This window comes from Lissotriton vulgaris, chromosome 5 (assembly GCF_964263255.1).
Source record: "Lissotriton vulgaris chromosome 5, aLisVul1.2, whole genome shotgun sequence".
Taxonomy (NCBI): domain Eukaryota; kingdom Metazoa; phylum Chordata; class Amphibia; order Caudata; family Salamandridae; genus Lissotriton; species Lissotriton vulgaris.
In genome coordinates this window covers 2,031,922,480-2,031,947,406 of record NC_141693.1, presented here as the reverse complement: position 1 = coordinate 2,031,947,406, position 24,927 = coordinate 2,031,922,480, and the positions used below count along the sequence as shown (strand labels likewise).

The 24,927-nt window shown below is 52.1% G+C and overlaps 1 protein-coding gene across 1 annotated transcript in view; it reads left to right on the top strand.

Moving 5' to 3' along the window:
* Positions 1–2,207: 2,207 nt before the first annotated feature.
* Positions 2,208–24,927, top strand: part of LOC147718071 (adenylate kinase isoenzyme 5-like) — a 312,172-nt gene continuing 289,452 nt past the window's right edge. The window contains exon 1 of the mRNA XM_086919902.1: positions 2,208–2,316. Within this exon, the coding sequence (XP_086776028.1) occupies positions 2,257–2,316 (60 nt within the window). The 5' untranslated portion in view covers positions 2,208–2,256. The remainder of the gene's footprint in view (positions 2,317–24,927) is intronic.

Sequence of the window (24,927 nt, the reverse complement as noted above, 5' to 3'; positions counted from 1 at the left end):
GATCAACAGTATCTTTCCATATGTCATAGCCACCTACTACTAATTGGTCAAGAAAGGACTTAGAATATAGTAATTTAGTGTGGTTGAGTCTAACTTCCCCCAGGGGGTGGAGCCAGCATTGTGGAAGGCAGGCACAGCCGTATTCAAGGTTCAGGTGCAACTCCTCCCTCCCATCTAGACGCAGATCTCACTATTCACCACTGGGTGACTCAGCCTGTCTCCTGGAATCCCCCAGCCCTGTCACTCACAGAAACCAGACATAGGAATACAAAACCTAGCAAAGGCAGGGTTGAATGGTTAGACAAGCAAATACCTACTTTCTAAAAGTGGTATTTGCAAACACAGAATATTTAAATAAACTTTACTAAAAGATATATTTTATTATTCTGAGTTCAGGCATACTAAAGTAGAATTTCTACCATGTTCTCTGAGCCTGTTAGGATTATAAAGTGTAACAATTCTAACAGCCCATTCTGGCCTATGGAGAACAGGTAGCCTTGCAATAGTGAAAATGAAAATGGCTGTAATTCACTATTAGGACATGCCACACACATCAGGGCTTGTCCTACCTTATACTTACAATGCACCCTGCCTGTGGGCCTACCAAAGGGGTGACTGATATGCAGAAAAGGGAAGGTTTAGGGACTGGCAAGTAAGTGCACTTGCGCAGTTAGCATTACAGTACCAGACTGCACGCAGGCTCTGCAATGGCAGACCCAAGGTCGCCTCCACTCACGATCTCTCCATCCTAAGCTCCACTCTCGACTCCATTCAAAACTGGATGTCAACTCATCAACTGATTCTGAATCCCTCCAAAACTGAATTTCTCCTCCTCTCCTCCTCACTCTCTCCTCCCCCGGTGCAATCATGGATATATCAGATGAATCTACTTAACAATAAACCCATCATTGTCGACAGCGCAAAATCCCTTGGTGTCGTACTCGACAAAAAACTCAATCTAATCTCCCACATCAATTCCATTGCAAAGATTGTTCGATACCAACTGCGCCTTCTTTGGGGAATTTGTCACTTTCCAGGAGCAGGACCTTATAACTCTGGTCCAATCGCTGGTCCTCTCCAGACTGGACTACTGCAACTCTCTTCTCACTGGCCTCCCCAAATCCCACCTGTCCCCCCTTAAGTCTGTTCTCCATTCAGCAGCTTGTTTCATTTATGGGACTAAAAGAAGCGACCACATCACACCCATGTTATCTACCCTCCGCTGGCTTCCCTTCGAGGCTAGATCTATCTACAAGACAGCCTGCATCACCCACAAAGCCCTGCACTCCTCCTCTCCTCGCTACCTGGCGAATAAACTGAAACTCTCTGGAGGCTCGAGACCATCACGTAATGCGGAGAATCTACTGCTTGAACCTCCCACTTTCAAGAAGGAAAGATCGATGGCCCAATCCTTCTCAGGCAACGCGGTGAGAATCTGGAACTCACTTCCGCCGCAGCTCCGGACCACCGCCTCCTCCCAGGCCTTCAAAACAGACCTCAAAAATCTCCTCCTCCAAAGACACCTCCAAAAGTAATTCACACCCTCTCTATTATCTGAAGGAAGACCTCCCATCATGAAAACTATTCTCCATGACTATGGAAGTGCCTTCCCAGTGTGTTCTGCCATTTATTGCAGTATTACCCTTTTACCTGTGTCTGGTTCTCTTTTGTAACATGCATGCGTCACTTTTCTCTTGTAACACACTCTTTGCTCCTCTTACATTTTGGTTGCTTTCGTTACTTGCACAAGCGCCACCATTGCCTACGTAACGTTTGTTCTTGTGCCTCAGTCTCTAGCATATATTGCATTTTATTACCTCTAACTGTACTTTGTTTTCTCTTGTAACCTGCACACTTGTCACTCTCTCCTCCTGTATTGCACTGTTTGCGACCTCATGTATTTTGTTTGCTCACAATTGTCACTTTTGCCTCATGTAACTTATCGTCCCCTGTTGTAATTTTGTTCATTTCTAATGTCCTCTTGTCTCAGTTCTGATCCCACTGTGAAGCCTCTGACGCCTTCGGGTAAAGTCCGCGCGAGAGAAAAACGCATCGATAAATAAACAAAAGGTTGACACGGATGAAGGTGGGGGTGTGTGTGTGGGGGGCGGGGGCGGGGGCTTGTCGCAGTCGTTCCGCTCGCTGCCCCTCTCGTACTAGAAGAGTGGTCCCTCCCCTCCGAGGCTGGAGACAGGACACCCCGCCCCCCCCCCCCCCCCCCTCGCCCCCCCTACCCCCCCCGCACCTCGCTGAAGCATGGACGGCGCGGAGGCGAGAGAATATCTGAACAGGAAGGGGGTACCCCACCTCCTGGAGGTAAGGGGGGGGCTGAGGGGATCATGGGGGAGAGGGGAGCAGGGGGGGTAGAAAGAAGCGAGTGGGAGCAAGGGGGAGGAGCGAGCAGGGAGGAGGCATCGGAGAGAGGGGGGGAGGGAGTAATGGGGGTACGGGGGCGAGGGGTCAGAGAGGTGTGTGAGAGGGAGACACGGGGGAGAGGGTGAAAGGGTACCGAGGAGGAGGAGGTACGGGAGCGAGGGAGGAGATGGAGAGAGGAGAGGGGAGGGAAGAGGAAAGGGAGAGACATTGGCAGATAGGGATGAAACGGGGGAGGGCGATGCTGGGGCCTCAGGGATTTCATATTTATTTTTCAACAGACTCGGGGTCTCGGCCCCCCCGCCTCCACGTCAGAGAGGCTCGTCTTTTACTTCTGGGACTGGGAGACCTCCTCTTATACTGAGACACCGGACTACAATTCCCAGCATGCAACGGAAAACTAGTCTAGATGAGACAACCCGGGACCACTGACTGCCCCTCAGAGCCCACCTTACAAAGAGAACAGACTGCCCCTCAGAGCCCACCTTACAAAGAGCACTGACTGCCCCTCAGAGCCACCTTACAAAGAGCACTGACTGCCCCTCAGAGCCCACCTTACAAAGAGCACTGACTGCCCCTCAGTACCCACCTTACAAAGAGCCCTGACTGCGCCACAGAGCCCACCTTACAAAGAGCACTGACTGCCCCTCAGAGCCCACCTTACAAAGAGCCCTGACTGCGCCACAGAGCCCACCTTACAAAGAGCACTGACTGTCCCTCCGAGCCCACCTTACAAAGACCCCTGACTGCCCCTCAGAGCCCACCTTACAAAGAGCACTGACTGCCCCTCAGAGCCCACCTTACAAAGATCACTGACTGCCCCTCGGAGCCCACCTTACAAAGAGCACTGACTGCCCCTCAGAGCCCACCTTACAAAGAGCACTGACTACCCCTCGGAGCCCACCTTACAAAGAGCACTTACTGCCCCTCGGAGCCCACCTTACAAAGAGCCCTGACTGCCCCTCGGAGCCCACCTTACAAAGAGCACTGACTGCCCCTCGGAGCCCACCTTACAAAGAGCACTGACTGCGCCTCAGAGCCCACCTTACAAAGACCCCTAACTGCCCCTCAGAGCTCACCTTACAAAGAGCACTGACTGCCCCTCAGAGCCCACCTTAGAAAGAGCCCTGACTGCCCCTCAGAGCCCACCTTACAAAGAGCCCTGACTGCCCCTCAGAGCCCACCTTACAAAGAGCTTTGATGGCCCCTCAAAGCACCTAACAAAGAGCTCTGACTGCCCCTCAGAGCCCACCTTACAAAGAGCACTGACTGCCCCTCAATAGCCACCTTACAAAGAGCACTGACTGCCCCTCAGTACCCACCATAAAAAAGCACTGACTGCCCTTCAGAGCCCACCTTACAAAGAGCACTGACTGCCCCTGAGAGCCCACCTTACAAAGAGCACTGACTGCCCCTCGGAGCCTACCTTACAAAATGCACTGACTGCCCCTCAGAGCACCCTACAAAGAACCCTGACTGCGCCTCAGAGTCCACCTTACAAAGAGCACTGACTGCCCCTCAGAGCCCACCTTACAAAGAGCACTGACTGCCCCTCAGAGCCCACCTTACAAAGAGCACTGACTGCTCCTCAGAGCCCACCTTACAAAGAGCACTGACTGCCCCTCAGAGCCCACCTTACAAAGAGCACTGACTGCCCCTAGGAGCCCACCTTACAAAGAGCACTGACTGCCCCTCGGAGCCCACCTTACAAAGAGCACTGACTGCCCCTCGGGGCCCACCTTACAAAGAGCACTGACTGCCCGTCAGTACCCACTTTACAAAGAGCACTGACTGCCCCTCGGAGCCCACCTTACAAAGAGCACTGACTGGCTCTCGGAGCCCACCTCAGAAAGAGTACTGACTGCCCTTCAGAGTCCACCTTACAAAGAGCACTGACTGCCCTCGGAGCCCACCTCACAAAGAGCACTGACTGCCCCTCGGAGCCCACCTTACAAAGAGCACTGACTGCCCCTGGAGCCCACCTTACAAAGAGCACTGACTGCCCCTCGGAGCCCTCCTTACAAAGAGCACTGACTGCCCCTCAGAGTCCACCATACAAAGAGCTCTGACTGCCCCTCAGAGTCCACCTTACAAAGAGCACTGACTGACCCTCAGAGCCCACCCAACAAAGAGCACTGACTGCCCCTCAGAGCCCACCTTACAAAGAGCCCTGACTGCCCCTCGGAGCCCACCTTACAAAAAACCCTGACTGCCCCTCAGAGCCCACCTTACAAAGAGCACTGACTGCCCCTCACAGCCCACCTTACAAAGAGCACTGACTGCTCGTTGGAGGCCACCTTACAAAGAACACTGACTGCCCCTCGGAGCCCGCCTTACAAAGAGCACTGACTGCTCGTCGGAGGCCACCTTACAAAGAACACTGACTGCCCCTCAGAGCCCACCTTACAAAGAGCACTGACTGCCCCTCAGAGCCCACCTTACAAAGAGCACTGACTGCCCCTCGGAGCCCACCTTACAAAGAGCATTGACTGCTCCTCAGAGCCCACCATACAAAGAGCCCTGACTGCCCCTCAGAATCCACCTTACAAAGAGCACTGACTGCCCCTCGGAGCCCACCTTACAAAGAGCACTGACTGCCCCTCAGAGCATCTTACAACGAGCACTGACTGCCCCTCAGAGCCCACCTTACAAAGAGCACTGACTGCCCCTCAGAGCCCACCTTACAAAGAGCCCTGACTGCCCCTCAGAATCCACCTTACAAAGAGCACTGACTGCCCCTCGGAGCCCACCTAACAAAGAGCACTGACTGCCCCTCAGAGCCCACCTTACAAGGAGAACTGACTGCCCCTCGGAACCCACCTTACAAAGAGCACTGACTGCCCCTCAGAGCCCACCTTACAAAGAGCCCTGACTGCCCCTCAGAGCCCACCTTACAAAGAGCACTGACTGCCCCTCAGAGCCCACCTTACAACGAGCACTGACTGCCCCACAGAGCCCACCTTACAAAGAGCCCTGACTGCCCCTCAGAGCCCACCTTACAAAGAGCACTGACTGCCCCTCAGAGCATCTTACAAAGAGCACTGACTGCCCCTCGGAGCCCACCTTACAAAGAGCACTGACTGCCTCTCAGAGCCCACCTTACAAAGAGCACTGACTGCCCCTCAGTACCCACCTTACAAAGAGCACTGACTGCCCCTCGGAGCCCACCTTACAAAGAGCACTGATTGCCCCTCGGAGCCCACCTTACAAAGAGCACTGACTGCCCTCGGAGCCCACCTTACAAAGAGCACTGACTGCCCTTGGAGCCCACCTTACAAAGAGCCCTGACTGCCACTCAGAGCCCACCTTACAAAGAGCACTGACTGCCCCTCAGAGCCCACCTTACAAAGAGCCCTGACTGCCCCTCAGTGCCAACCTTACAAAGAGCACTAACTGCCCCTCAGTACCCACCTTACAAAGAGCACTGACTGCCCCTCAGAGTCCACCTTACAAAGAGCACTGACTGCCCCTTGGAGCCCACCTTACAAAGAGCACCGACTGCCCCTCAGAGCATCTTACAAAGAGCACTGACTGCCCCTCAGAGCCCACCTTACAAAGAGCACTGACTTGCCCTCAGAGCCCACCTTACAAAGAGCACTGACTGCCCTGCAGAGCCCACCTTACAAAGAGCCCTGACTGCCCCTCAGAACCCATCTTACAAAGAGCACTGACTGCCCCTGAGAGCCCACCTTACAAAGAGCCCTGACTGCCCCTCAGAGCCCACCTTACAAAGAGCTTTGATGGCCCCTCAAAGCACCTAACAAAGAGCACTGACTGCCCCTCAAAGCCCACCTTACAAAGAGCACTGACTGCCCCTCAGTACCCACCTTACAAAGAGCACTGACTGCTCCTCAGTACCCACCATAAAAATAGCACTGACTGCCCTTCAGAGCCCACCTTACAAAGAGCACTGACTGCCCCCGGAGCCAACCTTACAAAGAGCACTGACTGCCCCTCGGAGCCCACCTTACAAAGAGCACTGACTGCCCACAGAGTCCACCTTACAAAGAGCGCTGACTGCCCCTCAGAGCCCACCTTACGAAGAGCACTGACTGCCCCTCAGAGCACCTTACAAAGAGCACTGACTGCCCCTCAGAGCCCACCTTACAAAGAGCACTGACTGCCCCCAGAGTCCACCTTACAAAGAGCACTGACTGCCCCTCAGAGCCCACTTTACAAAGAGCACTTACTGCCCCTCAGAGCACCTTACAAAGAGCACTGACTGCCCCTCGGAGCCCACCTTACAAGGAGCACTGACTGCCCCTCGGAACCCACCTTACAAAGAGCACTGAGTGCCCCTCAGAGCCCACCTTACAAAGAGCTCTGACTGCCCCCCGGAGTCCACCTTACAAAGAGCACTGACTACCCCTCAGAGTCCACCTTACAAAGAGCACTGACTGCCCCTCAGTACCCACCTTACAAAGAGCACTGACTGCCCCTCAGAGCCCACCTAACAAAGAGCACTGACTGCCCCTCGGAGCCCACCTTACAAAGAGCTCTGACTGCCCCTCAGAGCCCACCTTACAAAGAGCCCTGACTGCCCCTCGGAGCCCACCTTACAAAGAACCCTGACTGCCCCTCAGAGCCCACCTTCCAAAGAGCACTGACAGCCCCTCACAGCCCACCTTACAAAGAGCACTGACTGCTCGTCGGAGGCCACCTTACAAAGAACACTGACTGCCCCTCAGAGCCCACCTTACAAAGAGCACTGACTGCCCCTCAGAGCCAACCTAACAAAGAGAACTGACTGCCCCTCGGAGCCCACCTTACAAAGAGCACTGACTGCCCCTCAGAGCCCACCTTACAAAGAGCACTGACTGCCCCTCGGAGCCCACCTTACAAAGAGCACTGACTGCCCTCAGTACCCACCTTACAAAGAGCACTGACTGCCCCTCAGAGCCCACCTTACAAAGAGCACTGACTGCCCTCAGTACCCACCTTACAAAGAGCACTGACTGCCCCTCAGAGTCCACCTTACAAAGAGCACTGACTGCCCCTCGGAACCCACCTTACAAAGAGCACTGACTGCCCCTCAGAGCCCACCTTACAAAGAGCACTGACTGCCCCTCAGAGCCCACCTTACAAAGAGCACTGACTGCCCCTCGGAACCCACCTTACAAAGAGCACTGACTGCCCCTCAGAGTCCACCTTACAAACAGCACTGACTGCCCCTCAGTACCCACCTTACAAAGAGCCCTGACTGCGCCACAGAGCCCACCTTACAAAGACCCCTGACTGCCCCTCAGAGCCCACCTTACAAAGAGCCCTGACTGCCCCTCAGAGCCCACCTTACAAAGAGCACTGACTGCTCCTCAGTACCCACCTTACAAAGAGCACTGACTGGCCCTCGGAGCCCACCTTACAAAGAGCACTGACTGCCCCTCGGAGACCACCTTACAAAGAGCCCTGACTGCCCCTCGGTACCCACCTTACAAAGAGCACTGACTGCCCCTCAGAGCCCACCTTACAAAGAGCTCAGACTGCCCCCCGGAGTCCACCTTACAAAGAGTACTGACTGCCCCTCAGAGTCCACCTTACAAAGAGCACTGACTGCCCCTCAGAGCCCAACTAACAAAGAGCACTGACTGCCCCTCGGAGGCCACCTTACAAAGAACCCTGACTGCCCCTCAGAGCCCACCTTACAAAGAGCACTGACTGCCCCTCGCAGCCCACCTTACAAAGAGCACTGACTGCCCCTCAGAGCCCACCTTACAAAGAGCACTGACTGCCCCTCAGAGCCCACCATACAAAGAGCACTGACTGCCCCTCGGAGCCCTCCTTACAAAGAGCACTGACTGCCCCTCAGAGCCCACCTTGCAAAGAGCACTGACTGCCCCTCAGACCCCACCTTACAAAGAGCACTGACTGCCCCTCAGAGCCCACCTTACAAAGAGCCCTGACAGCCCCTCGGAGCCAACCTTACAAAGAGCACTGACTGCCCCTCGGAGCCCACCTTACAAAGAGCACTGACTGCCCCTCAGACCCCACCTTACAAAGAGCCCTGACTGCCCCTCGGAGCCCACCTTACAAAGAGCCCTGACTGCCCCTCGGAGCCAACCTTACAAAGAGCACTGACTGCCCCTCGGAGCCCACCTTACAAAGAGCACTGACTGCCCCTCAGACCCCACCTTACAAAGAGCACTGACTGCCCCTCAGTACCCACCTTACAAAGAGCACTGACTGCCCCTCTGTACCTACCTTACAAAGACCCCTGACTGCCCCTCGGAGCCCACCTTACAAAGAGTCACATCTAAAAGAATAATTTTTAAAGAAGATCTCCGAGGGAGGTGGGCTCCCTGGTGACATGACGTCGTCAGGCCAATACCCCTCCCCCAAAACAGTCTATATGCCTTTCATGTATAATAACAAGCATTGGCAAAGCCATCATTCCTGAGTAATTGTGCAGCATTGGTATATCACAGCGAGCTGCAGGGGAGAACCCGGCAGGAGCAGACAGAGTGTAAATGAGTCCCTCATGCAGTTCAGTGCAATCACTGGCGAAGAGGTGGAAGGATACAGCCAAAGGCCAGCAGCCGAATACACCAATGGGCTGAGAGAATCCATGATTGACAGGGTCTCCGTCCAATGGCTGAAAGAGGCTAGTTGAAGAAAGCCAGTGGTTGAAAGGGTGTGGACCCGACGCCCCCTCTGTGTCTCTCATTAGAAGCAGGACTGACACCCACCCCACAGTGGATACCCCTGATTTGAGGGGTGCCCTGGGGTGCAAGGCTCCGGCGGACCACTGACCACAGGTGCCTTGGGGTTACCTGGGAGGGGGTTCAGCTGGCAGACAGGGGGCGCCCTGGCCTCCTCCATCTCCTGGGATCAGGCGATGCTCCCAGCAGGGACGAGTGAACGATGCCCCGAAGTCCTGTCCACATCCGGTGCACCTGCACTGACCCGCGACAGGGGGCGCTCTACTCTTCCTGCTGCATGATTCGCAGCGGGGATACAGGGTGAAGGGACATCCTTCTGGTCAGTATGTACAGGGATGTATGTGTGCATGCATGGACTCACAATGGGGCGCTGCCATGCTCAAAGGCCGCCTACAGTCAAGGAGGGCTAGGAGGAAGGGGCTGAGGTGGGGGCTCTTAATGCATTGTGATGGAAAGAGACGTGTCTTCAACTCCTTCTTGACCCCTACTCTTCCAGGCCTCCCCAGCCGCCACCCCGTGTCAAGCCTTGTTTGGCTATTTGGGGTAGTTCTCGCTTAGGACCCATAACTCTTTGTCCACATAAGGTACCAATCAAATGTGCATCCTTTTCTTCTAACACCCTGAGGATTTTAAAGGTATCCAGGGTTTGTGGATTCCCCTGGAGGGGACCGAGAAATTAACCAAAATATATCAAAAGTTCGGTTTTTTGGGAAAAATTAAGAAAAAAATACTACAGAAGAAAGTGTTTGTTTTTTCCCTGCAAATGATATCAACAAAGGCTTTGTGGGGCTAAAATCACCATCTTCCCAGATATCAGGGGCAGGCAGACGTTTGTCAGAAAACCAACGTTTTCTCCTCAGTTTTGGTATTTTACTGAGACATAGCCTATTTGTCCTATTTTTTTGTGCTTTCTTCCTCCTTCCGGTTAGTGGTAGAAATGTGTGTGAAACCAATAATGGATCATGGAAAGCTATACGTTTTTGAAAAGTAAAACAAACTCTGAATTCAGCAAGGGGCCATTTTATAGATCCTTTAAGGTTTTCTTTTAGAAAGTAACAGTTGAAATAAAAAAGAATATTGAAATTGAGTTGAAAAAACTGCCATTTGTGCCTGCGTTTTCACCTGTAACGTCTTCTAAGTATGACAAACGTCTTCTAAGTATGACAGATTAAACCAATATACCGTTACATCCGCTGGACCTCTCTGGTTGTGGGGATATATAGGACTTGCAGGTTCACCAAGAACCCGACGAACCCGGAGCCAATAACTGAGCAGCGTCGTCCAATGCTTCTTCATTGTGTCCCGGGTCTATAGCAATTCATTTGGTAAAATATAAAGAGGGAAAAATCGGTACCAAAGAAACTTATGCATTTCCAAAATGGGGGCAACATCTGATGTTTAGAAGCAGTGGTTATTTTTACCTCTCTGAAATTGTGGCTACCCATACTAGCATGTGAATTAGAGGGATTTTTTTTAAAAAGACTTTTTTTTGCACATTGTCTTTTATTTCGAAGGCAGAAATGCATTGAAATTCAATAGGTAATAACAGTTGCTCTACAATTCGGTGTTACCATAAGTCTCCCGAGTAAAATGGTACCTCACTTGTGTGGGTGTCAGGAAACATATTGTGGCTGCAATTGACAATCCTGGAGGGTTTAGGCACTCTCGATTTCTGGTTAAACCCAGGACTGTCAATATATGGCATTATATTAAATAGTAATTGTCCTTCCCAAGATGGCCGCCAAAGTCGCCAGGGAGCTGCGAATATTTGGGTGGCTAGGCGGTATAGTTTATGTGGGGAGCGCGAGCCTGGCAAGCTGGGCACTTCAATTTGAATTGTTCCTAGAGTAGCAGCCTGTACCCGTTTCTCCGCGCTTATATTCATAGCGGGAGAAAACGGAATTCATAGTTTGGGAGTAGCGTTCATTCTGAGGTACGAGTAGCCTTCCCGTACAATATAGTTTGAGAGAGACTTCAGGAGCAGCTGTTTAGTTCCCGGTTTCGCTCTGTGGTAGCGGAATAGCAACTCTCTATGAGAATTCCAGTCAGAAGCAGCGGAGCTCTTCTCGGCCACGAACTTCAAAGCACACGACCCTGAAGAGAGCAACAGGTTTAAGGGCAGGACATTGAGACTTCTGAGGCAGTATTTGGAACCTTTGAGCCAGAGCAGTTATCAACGTCAGCGCCAGCTGTCAGGAGAATTTGGTGACTATTCAGCAACCCTGAGAACCGTAAGACTCCTGCTACCGCGTTTAACCACATGGCTGCTGGGCGTTTTCCCCCCCTGTGCTGGAAAATGCCATTTTAGTGGCACCATGACGAGCTCAGCTCGTCATCAGCACACGACACCCGTGGGTGATGACGAGCTGAGCTCGTCATCAGCATCGAAAGGGTTAATGTACAGTTTAGCTGTTGGCAAATCCTCCCTTCATTGCGCTTCACCTTTGTAGGAGAGTAGGGTCTGCTATCCTATGGTCACCCCAATTTTTGCTTTTTGCTTCACTGGTTTTCGACTTACTGAGGCTGTGGGCCTGCTAATCAGACCCCCAGCCTGCTGTTCTCTCTCTAAATTTATAATACATGTGCTATAGGTACATACCACAATTGGAAATGGACTCCTTGTCAGCCCCTGTACCATGCACTATAGGTGCCCAGGGCATAGGTGCCACCAAGGCCTACCAGGGGCTGAAGCATAGCTTTTGCCACCCCTGGCTGGTTCTTAAATTGACACAACTGGCTGATCACTCAGCTGGGGCAAGTGGGTGTAATCACCCCTTGCTTAGATATAGTATACCTATATCTAAACCTATATCTGGACACATATATAGCCTGTAAGCCACTCCTATGGAAGGCCTCATCAATCCTGGAGGCAGAGTGCGTGGTTTTATGTGAGATGGTGCTCTGGCATGAGCTGAGCCTGTCTGCAGCTGTCGGGAACAACTCCCTAAGCTGATCCGGGACAATGCCATACCATATACTCTTAAGCGCCTTATAATCCTCGCGGTTATATAGCAACTTTGGTTTGGCTTTATCAAAACATGTCGTGTAAGGTGTCATACGAATTGGAATACTACCCCCTCGCCAGTTCTGGTGACGGGGGTAGCATTCCACCCTTCTAGAGGGAGAAGACATGTTACTTTACTGAAACGCGGTTGATTTAAAATGAGCCTCAGATCCACAAAATGGATGCCCCTGCCACAGACACGGGTCTGGCCTCCTGCTGCTGACCGAAACCCGGCAGAGGAGGCCTGGACAAAGAGTTTCCTGTCACAGGGCGGTGTCAAACCACCCCAGACAGGAGATAGTGGATTGGAGTAGGGAGGTTTCAAAGAAACCAGACACTGCATGGGGAGCACAAGGCTGCCCCTTGCATAATCCGGCCAAACCGGTTCTGGGGCCTCCCAGCCCCTGTCCCAGCGCGGCCAGGACCAAAGGAGAGGGGTGTAACCACCCCCTTCCTGGGTCCCACCCATAGGAGGGGACCTAGCAGGATGTCCAACCCCCGAGATTCGAATAAGAGGGGGAGCAGTCCCAATGGAACTCAGATCATCCTGAAGAAACATAAGAAACGAATTCTGGACCCTTCGACTTTCTACACGACGTGAGAAGACTGAAGAATCTCCCTTGTGGTCAAGGAGTGACCACCCTGTGCAAACAGGCACCATCCAGCCCTCGACCCTTGCTTTGTTGCAGTTCCCGCCGGAACTCGAGCGACAGAGATCAACGAGATCAAGCTTGCCTGCCTTCTACCTGCCCGATCCACAGTCCCTGCAGAGCTGAGACCCGTGGAGGCGACCGGAAGCGTGGGGCACGCCATCTTGAAAAGGCCACGAGACGCTGACCGTGCAGCCCACGAGTGATCCTCGAAACTGTGCACCGGGGTTTGAGAAGCCCCAGCCCCGAGCTCCACTTGCACCAAAGCTCACCCCTCCACACTCGACGAGTGCTGCGTGGGGCCCTTCTGCTTGTGTGCGCTTGACGCGTTGGCCCGGTCACTTGCCAGCTGGCTTGTGGCCCCTGTGCCGACGAAACTTGAAATACGACTCGCTTTTCTGGTTGCTCCAGATCTGCACCAGCTCCTGTGAAAAGGAGCCCCCACTCTGACCCTCCTGGTTTGAGTGATAAGCAATCTCCCGGTTCCGCGTGGATTGCTTTTGCCAAGTGCTGTTTGCTGCAATCTTGAAGCCGACGGTGCTGACGGCGAGAGCCTACGTGGGACAGATCGTGACCTGCTCCTGGATGTCGCAGATGCCCCAGAGCCCACGTGACAGCGGAGAGAAGCCTATTGACAACCGCCTGATTGCGCCCGACATTGCCTGGTTCCGTCCTGGTTCCACCCTGGTCACTGCTGAGTGACCCAGACTCTGTCCCCTCTGCTTTCAGGTACTTTTCTACTTCGATCCACCCTTGGATCGCACCGGACACTTCTGCTTCACAGCGCCTGCAGCTGCAACAGCTTCAAGCACCAAGAACCTGCGTGACAGAACCCGACGCCACTTCGACCCTGTGCACCCACGGCCTGTGGGTGAGGTAACATTGCAACGCCGGTGTCTATACACTGGTACACACCTCTAGGGTCTGTGTCTAAAGTTTTGTGTTCCTAGGTTCAGCGGAAGTATCTTTTAATTCACTTTAACTGACTTTTACGCACCATTGACAGTGCATTGGTGCGCGCCGCACTTTCCGTGCTGCACCCGTCTCCTGTGGGCTACTCCCGACTTCATCATTGCTAGTCCTGACTGCTCCCAGCGAATCTCTAGGCCCTAGGCCTAACCATTGTTCGATAAGTGTTACTTATACCACTTTTTTAATATATGGTCTGAGTGGCCACCCGCCCTCATCCATAATTGTGCAACTTTATATGTGTAACAGTGCTTTTGATTTAACGCTTGTGCCCCTTTCCTCATAAAGAGTACTGGGGAGTAATTTAGAAATAAATACATATATTTTTATAATATATACTTGTGTGGTGTCCTTTCATTTGATTACAGGATTGTATGTGGTAAAACAGCTCGCTTAACACGACCTCTTAAGTTAAGCCTTTAAGGCTGCTTAGTCCATGCTACCACTAGGATAGCTTGTCTAACAAGGTTGACTTACAACCAGACATCTTTGGGGTTTGTTTGGACTGATACCCAGTGGTTCCAGAATTGGAAACACTACATATCAGGCCAACTTCTCACATTGGTGTGCAGCGGTGCGGATTTGAGCTTGCTGTTTGTTTTACCATTGCAATCTTTATCAAATTGAAAGATCACATCAAGTACCTCTAGGTACATATAAATCAAAAGCTTAGCATATTAAGTTCTACTGAACTTAGTAGTTGTAGATTAAAGGGATTAGCACACCCTGACTACAACTCACTAGCAAGGTACAGTAGGAAACCACTTAGTGTAGGTAAGTGCATCACTTACACCTCACTAGCAGTCATGTCTGATACAGGTAGAGCCTCAGGCTCTGCTCCTGTAATAGTTGATCCTATAGGGACAACATCCAGATATGACAACCTTAGCCACAAAGACCTGAGTGCCTTGTGCACAGCCAGGGGGCTAAAAAAGGGCAGAGGCCCTACCATTCCTTCCCTAGTAGCTCTCCTAGAAAAGGATGACCTAGATAAGGTGAGTCAGGCTCCCTTAGAATCAGGTGAAGGGATACACTCCCCTGAGAATGAGAATCTTCCAGAAGAAGAAGAGGAGGAGGAAGAGGAAGAGGAAGGCTCTGATGTAGAAGAGCCTGAAGATCAGGATCAGAGGGGAAACCAGGTACAGGTTGCCAGGCTTAACCAGGCCAACTTGGACCTACATGGGAATGGAGAGGGCCAGCACCACTCCAGATCTCATAACCAAATTCTCCCAGGCAACAGGAGGGTGAGATCTCTATCAGGGGACTCTCATCTTTCTAGTGCCTCAAGAGAATCTCAAAGAGGAATGACTTCCTCCCAGAGAAAAGAGCATAGGGCCAGGATGAGGGCTGTCCAACTCCAAATAGAAAGGGAAGAGGTAGCCTTGGCTCAAGCTAAACTTGCTTTAGCAAGAGAAAGAAAATTGTGTGGCTTAGATGCCACTGGTGGCAGCAAAGTTCCTAAAGAAAAAGACAGGGCCTATGACAATAGAAACCTGACAAAAATTGTGCCCCCCTACAAGGAAGGGGATGATATCCACAAATGGATGACTGCTCTTGAGAGGGCCTGCATGGTACAGCAGGTCCCTGAGGATCAGTGGGCAGCAATTTTATGGTACTCCTTTTCTGAGAAAGGGAGGGACAGGCTCCTCACTGTTAGACCTGAGGATGCCAAAAACTACTCTGTTCTGAAGAGTGCTCTTATTGAAGGGTTTGGCCTAACCACTGAGCAATACAGGTTGTTGTTCAGAGACACCCAAAAAGCACAGACTCAGGACTGGACTGATTTTGTAGATTGTGCCACTAAGGCTCTGGAGGGTTGGCTGCAGGGAAGTAAAGTTTCAGACTATACAGGATTGTACAATCTTATGATGAGAGAGCAGATCCTTAATAACTGTCAGAACCAGCTGTTGCATCAATACCTTGTTGACTCTGATTTGACCTCTCCCCAAGAATTGGGAAAGAAGGCAGACAAATGGGTCAGAACAAGGATTAAGCAGAAAAACCAGAACCAAGGTGACCAGAAGAAAACAGACCAGAAGGGTGGGAATCAGAAAGATAAAGAAAAGGACCAGAAGTCTTCAGGCCCCCAAACTAGTAATAAGGAGGGGGGTTCCCAAAATGGAAACAAGAAAAAGAAGAATGATGGCCCAAAGAAACCTTGGTGTAATACCTGCAAATCAGTTTCACACTGGGGCAGTGAATGCACTAAGAAAAATCCAGTCCCCACCACTGCAGCTCCTAAAGCACCTGCACCCCCTAGTACAGTTAACAGTGGTGGTACACAGCCAAAGGGTTTAGTAGGGTTGACCCTGGGTACTGAGGTGGAATCTGGCCTAGTCAGAATCCCCACACAGGCAGTTCTCCTATATGATGTGGACTTATCTTTGCCCACTGCAGTAAGCCCCAGTAACCTGGGCAAATATAGGCAGACTCCCTTAATTAATGAGAAACTGTTCAGGCCTACAGGGACACTTGTGCCAGTGTCACAATGGTGACACCTGGCTTTGTGGACCCTGGACAGATTGTACTAGGTGAAAGTTATCTAGTGACCAATGCAAGCAACTCCACTACTTCCCATAGTGTGGCTGTTGTGAACTTCTCCTGGGGAGGGGTAGATGGCCTAAAGAAAGTTGTTGTGAGTGCAGACCTCCCAGTAGACTGTCTGTTAGGCAATGATCTTGAAAGCTCAGTTTGGTCAGAAGTGGAGTACAGGACTCATGCAGAAATGCTAGGGATTTCAGCTCATGTCCTTGCAGTGACAAGGTCTCAGGCTAAGAAGTGCCTTCCTGAACCAGTGGTGGATCTTGAAACATTAGACCAACCACAACCCAAGAGAAGGAGCAAGAGGGTTAAGGCTGTGCCTTCCCACTTGCCCCAGGTTGAGGATCAAGTTTCACAGGAAACTGATTCTGCAGTCCAAGAGGAGACTGTCTCAGAGGAGCTTGAACCTGATCAGGTTGAGTTTCTGGGGACAGGGGGACCCTCAAGGGCAGACCTGGGGCAGGCCCAATTAGATTGCCCTTCACTTGAACCCCTCAGACAGCAAGCTGCTGCTGAGGCTGCAGGGAATGCTCAAGGTACCCATAAAGTGTATTGGGATGAAGGACTCCTTTATTCAGAGGCTAGAGACCCCAAGCCTGGCACAACCAGGAGGTTGGTTATACCTTTGAAGTTTAGGGGCTTCCTTCTTACCTTGGCCCATGATATTCCCCTTGCAGGACACTTAGGCCAGAATAAGACTTGGGACAGGCTTGTTCCACACTTTCACTGGCCTCACATGTCAGAAAATGTCAAGGAGTTTTGTCGCTCCTGTGTCACTTGCCAAGCCAGTGGTAAGTCAGGTGGCACAACAAAGGCCCCCCTGATACCACTACCTGTGGTGGGGGTACCCTTTGAAAGAGTTGGAATAGACATTGTGGGTCCCATGGATCCTCCAACAGCATCTGGGCACAGATTTATACTGGTGGTAGTGGATCATGCCACCAGGTATCCAGAGGCAATTCCCCTGAGGACCACCACAGCTCCTGTGGTGGCAAAAGCCCTCATTGCAGTTTTCTCAAGAGTGGGCTTTCCAAAGGAGGTTCTTTCAGACAGAGGTACTAACTTTATGTCTGGATACTTAAAAACAATGTGGAAAGAGTGTGGAGTAAACTATAAGTTTACCACACCCTACCATCCACAGTGCAATGGGCTTGTGGAAAGGTTCAACAAGACCCTAAAGGGAATGATAAAAGGTTTACCAGAGAAGCTTAGGCGGAAATGGGACATCCTTTTACCCTGCTTGCTCTTTGCTTACAGAGAGGTCCCACAGAAGGGGGTTGGCTACAGCCCTTTTGAACTTTTGTTTGGCCACCCTGTAAGAGGTCCATTGAGTTTGGTGAAGGAAGGATGGGAGTTACCTCTCAAAAAGCCTAAACTAGACATTGTGGACTATGTACTTGGTCTCCGCTCCAGGATGGCTGAATACATGGAGAGAGCATCCAAAAACCTTGAGGCAAGTCAGGAATTACAGAAAGCCTGGCATGACCAAAAGGCTGTTCTGGTTGAGTACCAGCCAGGGCAGAAGGTGTGGGTGTTGGACCCAGTGGGGCCAGCAGCTCTCCAGGACCAATGGACTGGACCCTACCCTATCATTGAAAAGAAGGGAGAAGTCACCTACTTGGTTGACTTTGGTACCCCTAGGAGCCCCCACAGGGTGCTCCATGTAAATCGTTTGAAAGAATTTGTTGACAGGGAGGACATGAGTCTCCTCATGGCCACAGATGGGGAACAGGAGGAAGAGAGTGACCCTCTCCCAGACCTGCTTTCCCAGAACCCTGATGATGGTTCAGTTGATGGAGTAGCCTTGGCAGGCAGCCTCACTGAGCAGCAACAGGTGGACTGCAGACAGGTGTTGCAGGCCCACAGACATTTGTTTTCACTCACACCCAGTCAGACTAACTGGTGCACCCATGAGGTGGACCCTGGTGACAATCTGCCTGTGAAGAATAAGATCTACAGGCAACCTGACCATGTCAGGGATTGTATAAAGGCTGAGGTGCAAAAGATGTTGGAGCTTGGAGTGATTGAGCCATCAGAGAGCCCATGGGCTAGCCCAGTGGTCCTTGTGCCAAAACCTCATACCAAAGATGGGAAGAGAGAAATGAGGTTTTGTGTGGACTACAGAGGTCTCAATGCTGTCACTAGGACAGATGCTCATCCCATTCCAAGAGCAGATGAGCTCATTGATAAATTGGCTTCTGCCAAGTTTCTGAGCACATTTGATTTGACAGCTGGCTACTGGCAAATCAGACTAGCTGAAGAGTCAAAAGCCAAAACAGCATTCTCTACCCCTAGTGGACATTATCAGTTTGTGGTAATGCCCTTTGGTTTGAAGAATGCACCTGCCACCTTCCAAAGGTTGGTGAATCAAGTCCTTGCTGGGCTGGATGACTTTTGTGCAGCATATCTAGATGATATTGCTGTCTTTAGCTCCACCTGGGAGGATCACCTGATCCACCTGAAGAAGGTTCTGGAGGCCCTGCAAAAGGCAGGCCTGACTATCAAGGCTACTAAGTGCCAGATAGGGCAGAGCAAGGTTGTGTACTTGGGCCACCTAGTAGGTGGGGGTCAAGTTCAACCACTGGAGAGCAAGATCCAGACCATACAGGACTGGGCTCCTCCAACTACCCAGACACAAGTCAGAGCCTTCTTGGGCCTGACTGGGTATTACAGAAAATTTGTAAAGAACTATGGGTCCATTGTGACACCATTGAATGACTTGACATCCAAGAAGATGCCCAAAAAGGTTCAGTGGACAGTTAGCTGTCAAAAGGCATTTGATGACCTGAAGAAGGCCATGTGCTCTGCACCTATCCTGAAGAGTCCTGACTACTCCAAACAGTTCATTGTACAGACAGATGCTTCTGAGTTGGGGGTGGGAGCTGTGCTTTCACAACTTAATCAAGATGGTCAAGACCAGCCCATTGCTTTTATTAGCAGAAGGCTGACCCCCAGGGAGAAACGTTGGTCAGCTATTGAGAGGGAGGCCTTTGCTGTGGTTTGGGCCCTGAAGAAGTTGAGGCCATACTTGTTTGGTACTCACTTCCTAATTCAGACAGACCATAAGCCCCTCTTGTGGCTAAATCAGATGAAGGGTGAAAATCCCAAACTGCTCAGGTGGTCCATTTCCCTACAGGGGATGGACTTTACAGTGGAGCACCGCCCAGGGACTGACCATGGTAATGCAGATGGTCTCTCCAGGTACTTCCACTTAGAACATGAAGACTTATCTGGTCAAGGTTAAGTTTAATGTCCCTGCGTTTGGGGGGGGGGGGGGTTATGTAGGAGAGTAGGGTCTGCTATCCTATGGTCACCCCAATTTTTGCTTTTTGCTTCACTGGTTTTCGACTTACTAAGGCTGTGGGCCTGCTAATCAGACCCCCAGCCTGCTGTTCTCTCTCTAAATTTATAATACATGTGCTATAGGTACATACCACAATTGTAAATGGACTCCTTGTCAGCCCCTGTACCATGCACTATAGGTGCCCAGGGCATAGGTGCCACCAAGGCCTACCAGGGGCTGAAGCATAGCTTTTGCCACCCCTGGCTGGTTCTTAAATTGACACAACTGGCTGATCACTCAGCTGGGGCAAGTGGGTGTAATCACCCCTTGCTTAGATATAGTATACCTATATCTAAACCTATATCTGGACACATATATAGCCTGTAAGCCACTCCTATGGAAGGCCTCATCAATCCTGGAGGCAGAGTGCGTGGTTTTATGTGAGATGGTGCTCTGGCATGAGCTGAGCCTGTCTGCAGCTGTCGGGAACAACTCCCTAAGCTGATCCGGGACAATGCCATACCATATACTCTTAAGCGCCTTATAATCCTCGCGGTTATATAGCAACTTTGGTTTGGCTTTATCAAAACATGTCGTGTAAGGTGTCATACGAATTGGAATACTACCCCCTCGCCAGTTCTGGCGACGGGGGTAGCATTCCACCCTTCTAGAGGGAGAAGACATGTTACTTTACTGAAACGCGGTTGATTTAAAATGAGCCTCAGATCCACAAAATGGATGCCCCTGCCACAGACACGGGTCTGGCCTCCTGCTGCTGACCGAAACCCGGCAGAGGAGGCCTGGACAAAGAGTTTCCTGTCACAGGGCGGTGTCAAACCACCCCAGACAGGAGATAGTGGATTGGAGTAGGGAGGTTTCAAAGAAACCAGACACTGCATGGGGAGCACAAGGCTGCCCCTTGCATAATCCGGCCAAACCGGTTCTGGGGCCTCCCAGCCCCTGTCCCAGCGCGGCCAGGACCAAAGGAGAGGGGTGTAACCACCCCCTTCCTGGGTCCCACCCATAGGAGGGGACCTAGCAGGATGTCCAACCCCCGAGATTCGAATAAGAGGGGGAGCAGTCCCAATGGAACTCAGATCATCCTGAAGAAACATAAGAAACGAATTCTGGACCCTTCGACTTTCTACACGACGTGAGAAGACTGAAGAATCTCCCTTGTGGTCAAGGAGTGACCACCCTGTGCAAACAGGCACCATCCAGCCCTCGACCCTTGCTTTGTTGCAGTTCCCGCCGGAACTCGAGCGACAGAGATCGACGAGATCAAGCTTGCCTGCCTTCTACCTGCCCGATCCACAGTCCCTGCAGAGCTGAGACCCGTGGAGGCGACCGGAAGCGTGGGGCACGCCATCTTGAAAAGGCCACGAGACGCTGACCGTGCAGCCCACGAGTGATCCTCGAAGCTGTGCACCGGGGTTTGAGAAGCCCCAGCCCCGAGCTCCACTTGCACCAAAGCTCACCCCTCCACACTCGACGAGTGCTGCGTGGGGCCCTTCTGCTTGTGTGCGCTCGACGCGTTGGCCCGGTCACTTGCCAGCTGGCTTGTGGCCCCTGTGCCGACGAAACTTGAAATACGACTCGCTTTTCTGGTTGCTCCAGATCTGCACCAGCTCCTGTGAAAAGGAGCCCCCACTCTGACCCTCCTGGTTCGAGTGATAAGCAATCTCCCGGTTCCGCGTGGATTGCTTTTGCCAAGTGCTGTTTGCTGCAATCTTGAAGCCGACGGTGCTGACGGCGAGAGCCTACGTGGGACAGATCGTGACCTGCTCCTGGACGTCGCAGATGCCCCAGAGCCCACGTGACAGCGGAGAGAAGCCTATCGACAACCGCCTGATTGCGCCCGACATTGCCTGGTTCCGTCCTGGTTCCACCCTGGTCACTGCTGAGTGACCCAGACTCTGTCCCCTCTGCTTTCAGGTACTTTTCTACTTCGATCCACCCTTGGATCGCACCGGACACTTCTGCTTCACAGCGCCTGCAGCTGCAACAGCTTCAAGCACCAAGAACCTGCGTGACAGAACCCGACGCCACTTCGACCCTGTGCACCCACGGCCTGTGGGTGAGGTAACATTGCAACGCCGGTGTCTATACACTGGTACACACCTCTAGGGTCTGTGTCTAAAGTTTTGTGTTCCTAGGTTCAGCGGAAGTATCTTTTAATTCACTTTAACTGACTTTTACGCACCATTGACAGTGCATTGGTGCGCGCCGCACTTTCCGTGCTGCACCCGTCTCCTGTGGGCTACTCCCGACTTCATCATTGCTAGTCCTGACTGCTCCCAGCGAATCTCTAGGCCCTAGGCCTAACCATTGTTCGATAAGTGTTACTTATACCACTTTTTTAATATATGGTCTGAGTGGCCACCCGCCCTCATCCATAATTGTGCAACTTTATATGTGTAACAGTGCTTTTGATTTAACGCTTGTGCCCCTTTCCTCATAAAGAGTACTGGGGAGTAATTTAGAAATAAATACATATATTTTTATAATATATACTTGTGTGGTGTCCTTTCATTTGATTACAGGATTGTATGTGGTAAAACAGCTCGCTTAACACGACCTCTTAAGTTAAGCCTTTAAGGCTGCTTAGTCCATGCTACCACTAGGATAGCTTGTCTAACAAGGTTGACTTACAACCAGACATCTTTGGGGTTTGTTTGGACTGATACCAAGTGGTTCCAGAATTGGAAACACTACCTAACAGGCCAACTTCTCACAACCTTGCTTTCCCTTTTCCCTTCTTACCTCCCTTTATCCTTTTTGCGCGCTACGGAAGGTCCAAATCCACCACAGCTTGTATATAGTTCTCACAGACTGTAAAGGACTAAAAAGGAACCGACAATTTAAGGCTGTCGCTGGAGGTTCAACAGGTAGGATCCTTCCGAACTGAGCATGCCAAGAAATCACCCAGCTGACTAGAAAGAAAGTCTATAATGTAGCTTTTCTCTTTTAGACAGAATCTCCACCATCATTCCAATATATATAGAAGAGTGGCGAAGACTCTGCAGTGAGCTGGTAGGATAAGAGCTATTTAGAGTATTGATTGCTTAGTGATTCTTAGTGTAGTGTTCTAAAAAATTCCTTCCCCCTTTATGTGCATTAGACACCCACAAGAAGTCAGAAGAAGCTGTGGAAGATTCCAGAATCTGACCGGGGTGCCAGCAACAGAGTGTCTCTTCTTTCTCACTCCACTTCCCCTTTCCCCCCCTCGCTGGTCTAGTAGATTAATTCGCTGCGACACCAGTGAGTGGGAGTTTGGGTCTAGCAGCGGTTCTGTCTCTGCAAAGCATCTGGAGCCCTTGACAGAGGGTAGCCTTGGTGCCTGTGACAGGACACGGCTCAAAACACAATGTGGACACCGCATTTTTACAATGAAAACCGACCCTTTTTTTGCAAAGTGCCTAGTGTGGGTTTGGGACCCTAGCTTGGCCGGCACCTAGGGAAATGTTGGACCTGGCCTGCTCAGGTGCGGGTGGCATGACCTCGTAGTAGTTGGCAGCCATCTTGTTTTAGTAGCTTTTCGATCCATTCCCCATATTATTTATCTGACCCGGGGAACGTAGAGGAAATATGAGACTGACACCCCTAAATTCAGAATTACGTGATACACTCTTTAGGAAGAGTGCTCGCCACCTCCTAGGTCTAGAAATAGGACTTCTGGACTCGGACTATCTTCCAGGCAATCTAGCTGGACGATACTGCTAGGATGTGTATTCCCCGCCTGGAGACAGTGACAGGGCCTGGGGAAACTCCGCCATCTGGTATCTGCTGTCTGATTAGATTAGAGGGGAGGAGTAGTTTCAAGGCTGCGTCCTGGCCCCCATAATGCTAGCGCCGCTTCCTGCTGGGCGGCTGACGACCCTGCCTTCCTGCTTCAAAGGATGAGGTGGCCCATGACGGGAGCCACCCCCAACCGGGCCTAAGGGAGGGAAACCCCCGGCCTACATGAAAGGAGATCAAAGACATTTTGAGGGATAAAAGAAGGACACTGGAACTAGAGAATCAGATCTGCTAGGGGAACCTCCGAAGAGGTACCCCCGGGAGCCCTCCTAAGGCACGACGAGTGTGCCCAGCGCCAAGAGCCCTGCTGACGCTGTCGCGGCTTAAAATCTTCGCTAACCACAAGGGCCCTGCTGATGCTGTCGCGGCCCTAAGCCTTCGCCATCACCTGAGCCCTGCTGACGCTGAGCGGCTCCAAGTCTTCGCTATCACCAAGAGCCCTGCTGACGCTGTCGCGGCTCCAAGACCTCGCTATCCACAAGAGCCCTGCTGACGCTGTCGCGGCTCCAAGTCTTCACTATCACCAAGAGCCCTGCTGACGCTGTCGCGGCTCCAAGACCTCGCTATCCACAAGAGCCCTGCTGACGCTGTCGCAGCTCCAAGTCTTCGCTATCCACAAGGGCCCTGCTGACGCTGTCGCGGCCCCAAGCCTTTGCCATCACCTGAGCCCTGCTGACGCTGTTGCAGCTCCAAGTCTTCGCTATCACCAAGAGCCCTGCTGACGCTGTCGCGGCTCCAAGACCTCGCTATCCACAAGAGCCCTGCTGACGCTGTCCCGGCTCCAAGTCTTCGCTATCCACAAGGGCCCTGCTAACGCTGTCGCGGCCCTAAGCCTTCGCCATCACCTGAGCCCTGCTAACGCTGTCGCGGCCCCAAGCCTTCGCCATCACCTGAGCCCTGCTGACGCTGTCGCGGCTCCAAGTCTTCGCTATCCACAAGTGCCCTGCTGACGCTGTCGCGGCTCCAAGTCTTCGCTATCCACAAGGGCCCTGCTAACGCTGTCGCGGCCCTAAGCCTTCGCCATCACCTGAGCCCTGCTAACGCTGTCGCGGCCCCAAGCCTTCGCCATCACCTGAGCCCTGCTGACGCTGTTGCGGCTCCAAGTCTTCGCTATCCACAAGTGCCCTGCTGACGCTGTCGCGGCTCCAAGTCTTCGCATCACCTGAGCCCTGATGACGCTGTCGCGGCTCCAAGTCTTCGCTATACACAAGTGCCCTGATGACGCTGTCGCGGCTCCAAGTCTTCGCTATCCACAAGTGCCCTGCTGACGCTGTCGCGGCTCCAAGTCTTCGCTATCCACAAGGGCCCTGCTGACGCTGTCGCGCCCCCAAGCCTTCGCCATCACCTGAGCCCTGCTGACGCTGTCGCGGCCCAAAGCCTTCGCCTTCACCTGAGCCCTGCTGATACTGTCGCGGCTCTCAGCTTGCCCCACCACCGAGCCTGCGGACGCTGTCGCGGCTCCAAGCTATTACCATCCCCTGAGTCTGACGGACAGTGTCGCGGCTCACGCCTGTCTTCCACCTGTACGGATCAGCAGCAAGATAGGGTGCTTCCCGCACTCCTGCCCGCACTGCTGAGGGCGTCACGAACTGTGAGAACTCCACGCCGAGTACCCAGTGTACTCCTGCCCGCACTGCTGAGGGCGTCACGAAC